At 47.3% G+C, this 12,754-nt stretch overlaps 2 protein-coding genes across 4 annotated transcripts in view; one reads left to right on the top strand and one right to left on the bottom strand.

Moving 5' to 3' along the window:
* LOC137434343 (glucagon receptor) overlaps positions 1 to 12,754 on the bottom strand; it is a 156,167-nt gene that overhangs the window by 136,798 nt on the left and 6,615 nt on the right. The gene's annotated exons all lie outside the window — the stretch shown is intronic.
* The window catches only part of LOC137434339 (growth arrest-specific protein 7), a 517,476-nt gene continuing 510,746 nt past the window's right edge, over positions 6,025 to 12,754 (top strand). Inside the window, exon 1 of one of the 2 annotated variants that reach the window (XM_078785450.1) lies at positions 6,025 to 6,318. In XM_078785450.1, coding sequence (XP_078641576.1) covers positions 6,223 to 6,318 — 96 coding nt within the window. In that variant the 5' untranslated portion in view covers positions 6,025 to 6,222. The remainder of the gene's footprint in view (positions 6,319 to 12,754) is intronic. The other variant, XM_078785449.1, reaches the window with a different exon arrangement.

The raw sequence follows: 12,754 nt of genomic DNA on the forward strand, positions 1-12,754 counted from the left end.
CAGTAGAGCCGACCTTCCCCTTATTCCCCCATTAAATGTCGTGCCCAGGTCCACCGCACCACACGTAGACAACTTTCGGACATCTTCCTAGTTATTCTTAATCTATGTCAGTTAAGGCCTCGTCTCCATTAATTATGACTCTTCGTTGCACCAGAATGTGATTATATGGCACCAGTAGTGAGTTTAGGACCTTTCCCATACCTCCTCCCATCTTCTTCCCCGTCTACAACAACAGAGGGGCACGGCGCTGCGCGGGGGGGAGTGTGCGTCCTCCCACCGGCTCGGTTCGCCGCCATCGACAACGCGCTCCAGACCATGCGCTCCACGGGGTTACCACGAAGGGGCTCCTTGTCAGCTCCTCGTCAAGGGCGGAGCCTGGTAAACCCCCCCGCACGCACCCAATGAGAAGCAACGTGCCGATTCCACGAGGCGGAGCTAACGAGCCGAGGGCGTGTCACTCCCCGCCGGATATACGCGGCCCCGCGCCGGATGTGACGTCAGATGCGCCCCCAGCCTGGAGAGAGAAGTCGCCACCCCTCGAGCGCTGCAATACCTCCACCGCATCTCTTAAACTGGACCGTACGTGATCCTGCCCTGAGCCCAGGTGCACCTGGAGCGATCGCTACCCGCTTTCTTTGCCATCAAACCCCGTGTGAGTGAGCCTTGTCCCGTTTATCTGTCGTCCGTTGGGGTTAATATAAGTGTGTTTAAGTGCCCACCTTCCTATGTTTCCCTCTTGTCCCTGTAATCTAAACCTTCCGCATTATTGTAATAACAACCTTTGAGAACCGTATCCCTGGTGTCGTGTCGTATTAATTCCAGCCGTGTGTCTTCTTTTTCCTTCATTGGTCTAGCATAGCGCGATTAGTCAACGTTCGGGCACAATCGGGTAACTTGTGCAGACGTGGTCATACCATAAAACCGCTCGGTAAATAACATCCAAGCCACGTCTGTAACAATTGGTGTCGAGGAGTGGAATTCGAACCCGGGACTAAATTAGTTAGGCCCAAATTTTGGGAGGGAAAATCGAGCCGGAGCGCGTACGGCGCTCGACCGAATCGATTCGGAGCGCGTTTCCCGCGCGAAATTATAACGGCGAAATTTCAATTTGTTTTACGAAAATAAAAAATAAAAACCGAATTTTGAAAGTCGCGCTATGGCGGATCAAGACAGCTGGGGTCCGGTAAAGGAGAGTGAGGTAGGGTCGATCCAGGACCAAAATGAGGGACAGGAGGAGAGCGAAGCAGTGAGGGCGGCAGGTTCGCAAAATAGCGCCGTCACGCACGAAGAAGCGGGCGCGCAAAATGGCGCCTCGCTGATCACCGCGCCAGCGACCGTGGCAGCGCCCCCGATGGATTTGAACTCGTTTTGGATACAAATGAAGGCCCTTATGGCCCAGAATTGTGAGCAAATGAGGGCTGATAGAAAGCGATTGGGTGAGCGATTGAGTGAGCGATTGGAGGACCAAATGGGGGTAATGGGGAACCAGATGGATGCTGAGGGTGAGCGATTGGAGGACCAAATGGGGGTAATGGGGAACCGGATGGATGCTCAGGGTGAGCGATTGGAGGGCCAAATGAGGGGTACCGGTGAGGGATTAGAAAAGAAATTTGAGGGGTTAGACAACGGGATAAAAGAAGTAAAGAATGGGTTAACGGGGGTAGAAAACAGAATGGCCGCTCAAGAGAATCAGATAGAGGGAGTGAAACATGGGTTAACGGGGGTAGAAAACAGAATGGCCGCTCAAGAGAATCAAATAGAGGGAGTGAAAAATGGGTTAGAGGGGTTAGAAAACAGTATGGAAGGCAAATTGAGGGACATGAGGGACCAAGCGGAAAGGGAAGTTAAACAAATGGAGCAGCAGATAGAGGGGGTCAGAATGGGGGTAGAAACCAAACTGGATGCTCACAGGGAGGAAATGGAGCAGATGAGGGTGGCATCTGGGCAGGAGATGCAAGTGATGGGAGAGCAGATCAGAAGAGGAGTGAGTGAGGAGGTCGGAGGAGTGCGCGAGGAGGTGAGGCACTGTAGGGAGCACATGGAGAAGGAGGTGAGAAAGGGGACTGTAAAGTTACAGGGGGGCATAGAGGTCCTGACGCAGGAGGTGGAACAGCTGACGGAGGGACAAAAAGGACTAACGGAGCAGGTTCAAAGGAACACTGCGGTATTAGGAGGGTTAAAAGTGACACAGAAAGAACTAAAAGACGACTTGATAGCGACGAAGAGGGAATGTCAGATGGTACGTGAGGGACTGACAACGAGGTTGGACGAGGTGGTAGAGGTAATGGAGACGAAGGACCGGCAGGTGAGGACGCACATGGAAACGGTCAAGGTAGCCTTGGAGGACGAGCTTGAGGAGACGTACCGGGGAATAAAAGAGGTGAAGCACAAATTAGAAGAAGTGGAAGAAGGGATGAGCGAAATTAAGAAGCGACGGAGAGGGGATAAGAAAGAGATAAAAGAGGAGATAAAAGAATTGGTCCAAAGTCTGTGTTTGGATCGTGATGATGTGCTCATTAACCGGATGAGGGATTCGCAGGTGATGGAGGAGAAGCGAAGAGGAAGAGGACCCGGTGTAAGTGGTGACCAATATGGTCGTGCGTATGATGCGCCAGGTGATTTAAGAGGCTTGGGGGTCGAGATAGACCCGGGTGTTCGTGAGAGGCCGTTGGTGAAGTGTGCGACAGGTCTGGTGTGCGAAAATGCAGGTGTGCAAGAAAGTCCGACTCTGGGGTGTGTGAGGAAAAAGTGCGTGCCAAGGAGTGAGGGTGCTGGCGAGAGTGAGTCGGTCGTAGCGTGTGTGCGAGGGAGCACATGGAAGCGCGGTGTGGTAAGTGTTACAGAGGGTGTGACGGGAGAGTGTGCGCGAGAAAGGTGTGTGACGGACAGGTGCATGGGGAAAGAGTGCGCTGTCAGAAGTAAGGAAGAGTGTCCACCTGTGGTGAGTGTTACAGAGGGTGTAACGGGAGAGTGTGCGCGAGAAAGGTGTGTGACGGACAGGTGCATGAGGAAAGAGTGCGCTGTCAGAAGTAAGGAAGAGTGTCCACCTGTGGTGAGTGTTACAGAGGGTGTAACGGGAGAGTGTGCGCGAGAAAGGTGTGTGACGGACAGGTGCATGAGGAAAGAGTGCGCTGTCAGAAGTAAGGAAGAGTGTCCACCTGTGGTGAGTGTTACAGAGGGTGTAACGGGAGAGTGTGCGCGAGAAAGGTGTGTGACGGACAGGTGCATGAGGAAAGAGTGCGCTGTCAGAAGTAAGGAAGAGTGTCCACCTGTGGTGAGTGTTACAGAGGGTGTGACGGGAGAGTGTGCGCAGGAGTGTGCGCGAGAGAGGTGTGTGACGGACAGGTGCATGAGGAAAGAGTGCGCTGTCAAAGGCAAGGAAGAATGCACACCTGTGGTAAGTGTTGCAGAGGGTGTGACGGGAGAGTGTGCGCGAGAAAGGTGTGTGACGGGCAGGTGCATGGGGAAAGAGTGCGCTGTCAAGAGTAAGGGTGAGTGCGCTGTCAGGAATGGAGGTGAAAGTAGTGGGAGTGACATGGAGCGTGAGTTAGTTGTGACAGGTGAGCGAGGATGTACACCTGGGATGGAAGGATGCACACCTGGAATGGTAGAGCGTGAGTGGGAATGCACGCTGGAGTTGGTGGTGAGGCACGTGGTTGGGTGTGCGAATGAGAGCACACCTGTGATTGTCACAGAGGAGGTGACCGAGGAGGGGGCGCGAAGAGGTGTATTGGTGAGGTGTGCGAGCAACGAATGTGTGCCAAAGTGTTCGGTGGTCAGGTGTGTGACCAAGGCTGTGAGTGGAATGGGTGTACCTGGGTGTGTAAGGAAGGGTACGAGGAGCATGGGCACAGCTGGATGTGTGAGCAAGGAACGGGCTGCGGGGTGTAAGCGTCCAGGTGAAGCATCGACGTTACACGGGTTAGAGGTTAGAGCGACTTTTAGCCGAAGCAGGCCCTCGGTGCGTGCCGGGCCTCGCTTTGAACGGCCGCGTCCAGGCTCCACTAGGCGGAGCTGGCAGCCCGATAGGAAGGGTCGTTATGGCGACCACGTTTTGTTGAGACGTGCCGGCAGGTCGAGATCGGGACATTGGATGGCTCCACGCCGAGGTGGTGCGTGGGATCTCGGCCCGGGTAAGCCCCCGTCCCTGCCCCGAATGCCGGACGCATCCAGCCGCTGGCACAAAACAACCAGCATCCATTGCTTGGCTTTACGAAGCCGGGCTTTGGACAGGGATTGGCGCACCGAGAGGTATTAGTGAGTCGACTGGGTGATGAGGTTAGTGTTTTGGACCCAAAATTAGAGAAAAACAAAATTTGATGATTGGCAAAGGATTGGCAGTGGTGATTGGCAGATGATGGGCAGTGATTGGCAAATTTTTGATTTGTTGAAATTTGATGTGCAAAATTGGTAGTGAGAGACCCCCGAAGTGGTGGGATGGCATCCCTGCCACCCTTCCCATGTGTGGGGCAAATGCGCAATAGCTTATGGGGTGTATGGCAGTGAAAACTAGCCCGGGGGGGTTAGGTTATATTGATAGGGATCTAGCGAAGATGACAGTAGGTAACGTTAAGATTAGTTAGTGACTGATACCTGTAGTGGGGACGCAGGTAGTTTAGTGTGGATGATAATGACGTGGGAGCGCAATAGTTAAAGGGACGACTGGGAAGCGCAAGTTTCAGAAGGGAGTAGTTAGCTGAGATGATGCTGTGTGTGTGAGGATTGAACAGGTGTGATTGCACAGGTGTGCAACTGGACAGGTGTGTGGAGTAGTGTATGAGTAGTGAGTGTTGTGGATCAGCGCGAATGCGCTTGGGGAGAGAAGGGTGCCGGTGGCACCAGGTGTGAGAGCACAGGTGTGCAAGTACAGGTGTGTGGAGAGAGTTGGAGTGAGTGGTACGGAGTGGTGTGCATGGTGCGAAGGTGTGGATGGGGGAAGAGTGGACCCCTTTCACGAGTACCCGGGGCGGGTAGTGTAAGTGTTAGGTAGAGGGTACAGGTAAATTGTGGTTGGATATTGGCATTTGTGGTGCGGTTGCAGAATGGTGTTGTGAATGGGTGCATTAGTGTTGTGGAAATGGCTGGGCGTGTAGCCTGTTAGTGCGTGTAGTTGGTTGGGCACTCCACCACTGTGAGGATGTCGGCCAGGTGAGGCCGCAGGTGGGCTCTGGGAGCCGGTAGAGTTGTGGATGGGGCCCGAGGATCCGGAGGACGGACCCGGGTAGCCCAGTGCCAGAGAGGGCACAGAGTGGGGAGAGTGCCAGAGGGCCTTCCCCAGGTAGTTAGGTTAGGGCAAGGAGCAGGTAAGCTCGGAGGCAACTGCAGTGGTGGAGGTGTGCAGGTGGGTAGACCCACTGGGAGAGGTACACGTCGCAGCCCAGAAATTGTACGAGGGCACCGGGAGATGAATCGGGGGAGTGAGACCCCAAATTGAAGAGCACCACAGTTTGGCCAATGGGAATTGGTTTTTAGAACCCATAGTGTAAGAGGGCCAATGGTTTGGCCGGAGGAAGACCCCGGGTGGTGTAAAGTTGTTAAAGTCATTTAGGAAATAGTTAGGATTGAAGAACCTGTCGCACCATACGCAGCCACTTACTTACCTGTGGTGATGATGATGACTCCACACCTGTGTTTTCTTTGTTTGTTGCAGGAGATGAGAATTGCTGTTGGATTTGTGAGACGCATCACGACGTGGATGAGACATTGGGGTGATTCCATCTCTCCCTCCCTAGGAGGGACTGATGATGAATTGGTAATGGCAAATTTTGATGTTGAGTTGAAAATGGCAAATTTTGATGAGAGTTGAAAATGGCAAATTTGATTGGTTAGGAGGGAGAGAAGACGAATTTGGTTTATGGGAGGAACGGGGAAGACAGTAGGGATGTTTGTTGATTTGTAAAGTAGATGTTTATGGGTAGTGTTGTGTTGTGTGGATACAGTAAGGGGTAAGGGAGGGGCCATGTAGGTTACCTGGTGGGGGGGGGGCGTACGATAGGAACGTACCTGTCTCACCTGGTTCCCATGTGCCCCCAGTGTGCATCACCTTACATTGCGTGCACTTTTGCGCCCTTACCACCTTACTCACTTGTTTCTTCTTTTGTCTCCCACCTCCGAGGATCTGGCTTTGGGGTAGAGAGAGAGGAGAGAGAGGTGCTGGCTGCGCAGTTGTGGGCCTGCACTTTCGCTGTTTGCTGCCGGGATCGATACACCATATGGACCGCAATGTTTGTGGCCACCCACAATGGACCGCAGTTCGTTTGCGGCCAAGCACCACCCGGGGATGGACCTATGGGTCAACGTGGCACCTATGCCATAAAGGTGAACCACTGTTAATTAACACCAAGTGCACCACAAGAAGAGCAAGAGACACCTGCAGGGTTAGGGGTTGTCGAATTTATTTTTATTCCAATGAACAATGGTGACTGCACCGATTGGTGGTGGGGTGGTGCTGTTGATGCTCGGGAAGGGTGCTCTGCACGTTATTAAAGGCCGTCGGCCACAGAGCACTCGTGGGTTGGTGTATCGATGTTGGCAAGCGCGCTCTCTCTATGCATAACATCTGCATGTGTTCCTCCAAAGACAGGTCCTGGATCGTAGTGTAGATATCAGCGTAATCTTGTAAATAATGCTCCCTACCGGCTGTATGTTTAGTTTGCGAATTCTTTCCGGATTCGGTTATCCTGTGGGTGTGTTTCTGTGAGGAGAAGGGTGCAACGTCGCAGGGGGACATATTTACTCATTTGTGAATATCTGTAAAACTGTCGCACTCAGGGTAGAGTTAATAGTAGAGGGAACTACATTGCGTGCCACACTAAAGTAGGTAAAAATTTATCGGGTCGGGACGCCCCGAGGGTAGAGAAGGGTGCAATGTTGCGAATATGGAATTTGGCCTCCATATCCGCTTGTAAATATTCCCCTATTTTCTCCAATACTCCCCAACTTTCCCCAATCCCCCATTCCCTAGTCCCATTGCATGTAAATAACAATCAGTAGAGCCGACCTTCCCCTTATTCCCCCATTAAATGTCGTGCCCAGGTCCACCGCACCACACGTAGACAACTTTCGGACATCTTCCTAGTTATTCTTAATCTATGTCAGTTAAGGCCTCGTCTCCATTAATTATGACTCTTCGTTGCACCAGAATGTGATTATATGGCACCAGTAGTGAGTTTAGGACCTTTCCCATACCTCCTCCCATCTTCTTCCCCGTCTACAACAACAGAGGGGCACGGCGCTGCGCGGGGGGGAGTGTGCGTCCTCCCACCGGCTCGGTTCGCCGCCATCGACAACGCGCTCCAGACCATGCGCTCCACGGGGTTACCACGAAGGGGCTCCTTGTCAGCTCCTCGTCAAGGGCGGAGCCTGGTAAACCCCCCCGCACGCACCCAATGAGAAGCAACGTGCCGATTCCACGAGGCGGAGCTAACGAGCCGAGGGCGTGTCACTCCCCGCCGGATATACGCGGCCCCGCGCCGGATGTGACGTCAGATGCGCCCCCAGCCTGGAGAGAGAAGTCGCCACCCCTCGAGCGCTGCAATACCTCCACCGCATCTCTTAAACTGGACCGTACGTGATCCTGCCCTGAGCCCAGGTGCACCTGGAGCGATCGCTACCCGCTTTCTTTGCCATCAAACCCCGTGTGAGTGAGCCTTGTCCCGTTTATCTGTCGTCCGTTGGGGTTAATATAAGTGTGTTTAAGTGCCCACCTTCCTATGTTTCCCTCTTGTCCCTGTAATCTAAACCTTCCGCATTATTGTAATAACAACCTTTGAGAACCGTATCCCTGGTGTCGTGTCGTATTAATTCCAGCCGTGTGTCTTCTTTTTCCTTCATTGGTCTAGCATAGCGCGATTAGTCAACGTTCGGGCACAATCGGGTAACTTGTGCAGACGTGGTCATACCATAAAACCGCTCGGTAAATAACATCCAAGCCACGTCTGTAACAATATATATGTGCGGTTACCATTGTGTGATTTCCCCTTCAACAGAGCGGACACCTGAGGATTCACCCATTTCATACTGACCCTCTGGCTCATCTGCAAATACTGATCTGTGAGATTGGATTGTGCAAAAGCCACAGGTGAGGGAGATTCTCTGGAAATCACCGTTTGAACAGGTGGAGAGATCCTTCCTGGAGGTACGAGTGAAGCTTTAGAGGAACAAACTACAACACATCCAACGCTACTTTGATAAAAGGCAAAATGAGAAATGGAGCCTGCAGGAATACACAAGGACAACCAGAGATTCCACAAAAAGGTACTTGTACACATCATATGTACGACCGTTATGGTGCCGAAGCTATAAGGCAGGTCGAAAATTGGTATTTGTGGACAAAGGGACATGATGAGGAGTTTCCAAGAGATGGTACATTTGAGCGAAGTCGATTGGAAAGATTGGAACAAAGATTGAAAGCCAGAGAGAGACAGAATCTAACGGTGGACTGTCTTGCATTCCATCTTTGGGATGGTGAATCCAGACAACGGGAACAGCAAGAACGGATAACGGATCTAGAACTTAAAATAAAAAGGATACAGGATACAGTGGAGGAGACAAATGCACAACTGCCCTCGAAATTAGGAATGAAAGTGACAGTTGTCCCATCTGATTTCCAGTTGTCTCCCCAAAAAGGACGGTACAGAGAATTTTTTCGTGTTTCAGGAGATAACGAGAGATTGCAGTGGCAACTCAGGGATGTAGAGATGCAGCCCAGCAATACAAGTGCACAGGTGCACAGACCAGGCAACGACAGAAACCGGTGTTTCAAGTGTGGACGGATGGGACATTGGAAAAGAGGATGTCCGTATACCAAAAGGAAGACAAGTTCATAGGGTAAACCAAGATCAAGGGTACCAGTGCTGACCGATACCTCAGACAATGATTAGGCCTTCATTGCGACAAATCCCAAATGACGATTGGCCTCAACAAATTAGATTACTGGACTAACATGAATAACTGTCGATGATTCTTGGGTCTGAAAAGTTTTCGGAGCAAGAATTATTCATTTTTTCTTTTGCTTGTAAGCAAATTGATAATTAATTGATCAAATGCCGAAATTGGATCTTTTATGTTGGGCACAAAATTTTTAATTTACAAAGTTTGGAACAATTGCTTTGCAATTTTTTTTGGCAAACCAAGTGACAAGAGTCACATCATGATCAGGCGGGAATTTCGGACTATTGTTCCACACGATTGATAGGTCAGTGGTCGACTGACATACAAATGGGTGGGTAGTCAAATTTGGATAAATTATTGTGGGAACTGAAAGGGTAATGTCAATGTGACGTCATAGGGGTTTTCTAAGAATAAACTTTTTTGGTCCATTTGTGTATTAGCGCTTATAAAATTGAAGGACAAATTTTGAGAAATTGAAATAAAGTTGACACCCATCCGGATCTGTAAATAAGGGTTCCAACGCAAACAAATACGCATAATGCACGTGTGTGTGGGTATTTTGTGTGTCAATGTTAGTGTTTTTGTGTATCAATCTTACAAGATTGTTGACACCGACAGTGTGCCTTGTCTGGAAAATAGATAGTTCCATGGGGATGGGATCGCATATCGAGAGAATTCGTAAAAAAAAAAAAAAAAAATAGAAATATAATTTGATTATGAAAATTATCACTTTTGTCAAGGGAGATGGAGAATAAAGATTTGATTTGCTGAGTTATGAGCAGCTATTCATTAATAGTAAAAAATTGGAAGTAATCTTGGGATTCCATTGTGATCGAATTTATATGAGAATCAAAGCTATTTATGGATATGAGCTTCATAAAAATATGGGAGTACAAAATTAGCCAAATTTTGGAGAGGTCTTACACTGACGTCCCAGAGTACTCTGCTCATGGATTTTTATATATATAAACTTGAATTTTATCAGCATATAAATTGTGCTGTATGTATGGATGTGTTTTAGGCATAGATGATATGGGAAAATAGTAAAGAAAATTTTGCTGGTTTGAACTATTGTGAGTTTTCAGTTCTGGAGTTCAAACAAAGTCACTGGTTAACAGATGAGAAAGGATAGTAAATAAATTATTCGATGCTGGGTAAATTAAGTACGATATTACTAAGACTTATGAGAGCTATTGTTCTTCCTTACAGCAGTGGAAAATTATTGGAAAAAAATTAGATCCAACATAATGAATCTATAAAAGAATGTGATAGGGATAATATCCTCAATTTGTACTAATTATTTGATTGTGGGTAAAGGAATTAATTTATCGTAGTGGATTGTTAACAGCAGCCTGAAAATGTCCTGAGAGTGTGCATCCATGTAATCAGAAATCCCAGATTTGTTTTTACAAACAACATTTTGGTAGAGGTCTTGTGTGGACGAGCACTTCCTTGGTAGATAAAAAACGGTACTGCATGCTGGCAGCCACATTTGCGGCCAGTTAGGCCAAACAAATTGAGAGGAAATTGTAGTTAAATACGTAAGTTACACATGGCTATTTGTAAAAAAGGAAATTTGTTGAGATGGGAAACATTTTTCGAAGGTTTATTAAAGTGTTATAATATGACATGTGGCAAGGCAAACTATTGGATGGGAAAATTAGATCTGGTTATAGAATAAATTTATTGACCCCTTGAAGTTAATTCTTCGAATCATTGTTTCACTGGCATTTTTTGTTCAAATTGGAAATAGTTTGGTAGAGCTTTGGTTAAAACCTTTAGTTGCGGTATCTTGGAACGAATTGATAAACCATAGGAGATTGATAAGAATAGAAACAAATATGGACCCAAAATATAAAGTTGGATTCATGCCTCTCATTGCAAGCAAGCACATGGGGCTAAGGTGGACGATCCCACAGAAAATGAGGCTGCACCTAGCAGCCCAGCAGAACATTCAGTGGCAGATAAATGATAGTCGTGATTTACAGTCATTTGAATTACATTTTAACACCCCTTGCATTGATAAACATTACATTTTCAACATGTGATATTCCTACTTGGGATAGTGACATTTATTTGCCTACATGACATACAATTACCTGCTGATATTAATACAACATGAGTGAAAAAATGTATCACAACTACACTCATGATCAGGGGATTGAGTTCAACCCCGGGAGATAGGGGGATAAGGGTAAGACAAATAATCTGATTTATGTTACATATTAAGGGATTTTCTTTATTTACCTTTTAGGAAGCTTGTTAGTTTGGTATATAATGTTGAATGTCATCGACATATAATTATGTCATAGGTATGAATATATACAAGGAGTAGCAAACTTGTTTGTTGGTTTAGTAGTTATATTGGCAATTGTTTTAGTGGTGGCTTGCTTGAAAGCCTTAGTGACGGTGTGTTTGAATAAGGTAACCAACAACACGATGATAACGCATGAAGTGACAAATGAGGAAAGAAATGTGGAACCAGAAAAGGAAGACTTTTATGGCGACATAAATACTGAGATTAAAAGATTAAATCAAGTGATGTTGCAAATGAATACAGTAGAATTAAGATAATGGCATAACGACAATGTTATGAGTTGTGTCAATTACAATATCAGTGAACTCATATCACCACGAGTGACACACTGTTAGGGAAAAAAAAAAAAAGGGAAAAGAAAAAGTGGAGAGGAATTATGGTAATAATACATTATGCTTAATTTGTTGGTTTGGGAAAATTGTTGTTGGGAATTAGGTATTCCCGTTTGTGATTGTAATCATATACAATTTATTTTCTTAGAGTAGTGCTAAAATACCTGCATGAGTTAATTTTTGAACTATATTAACCTGAAAGCAATTGTGGATGCTATTCTTAGTTTAGTAATAAAATACATACCTGATTGAATATTATTTGTGTGACGCATATAAATGAATATAACTTTTTGTGTTAAGGAAAAACAACAAATTGTTGAATGTGAAACTGTCGGAAGATATACATGATTATGCTGATTTCATGGTAAGATGTACCCTATCTAATTCAGTATGTGTGGAAAGCAGATTCAGATGTGACTGAGCATAAGGATAAGACGAGATAACATTTTGAAGGGAGTACTAACGGAATTGGGAAGAAGTTCGAGAAAGAAAATTTGTGGCTAAAAAATGAAGTTAATCGTGGCATACACCCTCTTTCTCAAAGAATGATGAAGACATTCTCCCGTGTAACTTGGAGATGAATGCTTACCTTCACCAAGGAAATTTATGTGACCATTTGCCTGGATCACACTGCAACATATGAAAGAAAGGCGATCACTTACTCTTGTTCGAAGGCTTCGAACATTCATCACATCAGAAGTTGCAGGACAACGACATTTTACCTGCAACCTCTGTGAAATGCGGGGACATATGTTATTACTTCACCAACGTCTGGGGAACCAGCATGGAGCTGCAAAAAAAACGGCTGTGCCCTTGTCACAACAGCTGTGCACGATTCTGCTGGTTGCTCCTGGTAAGGACCATGAATGACCTGAACACCATGGTCCCAACATCATTGTGGATGCATCCGGCATCCCTGTTCCACATCTTGCTGGCCAATCAACGTCACACCAATACTTGCTGCCCACTCATAATGAGGGAGGAGGCAAGTCGACTACAACTGGGCGAAGGCCTTGTCCAAGGAATCATTATGGTTCACAGCAAGAGTGGCAAGAATGCTACATGGAGAGCAGGGTCAGTCTATGACTCCGCACCGTTACCACAACAGCGAAATCCTACACGAAGTAGTGCAGGTGTTCATAAAGACAGAAGAAAATGTTTCATACCTGAATTCAAACACAAGTGATCAGCCCTTCCTTTCAAACAAAGTCAA

This window comes from Myxine glutinosa, chromosome 10 (assembly GCF_964187855.1).
Source record: "Myxine glutinosa chromosome 10, kmMyxGlut1.1, whole genome shotgun sequence".
NCBI classification, from domain to species: Eukaryota; Metazoa; Chordata; class Myxini; order Myxiniformes; family Myxinidae; genus Myxine; species Myxine glutinosa.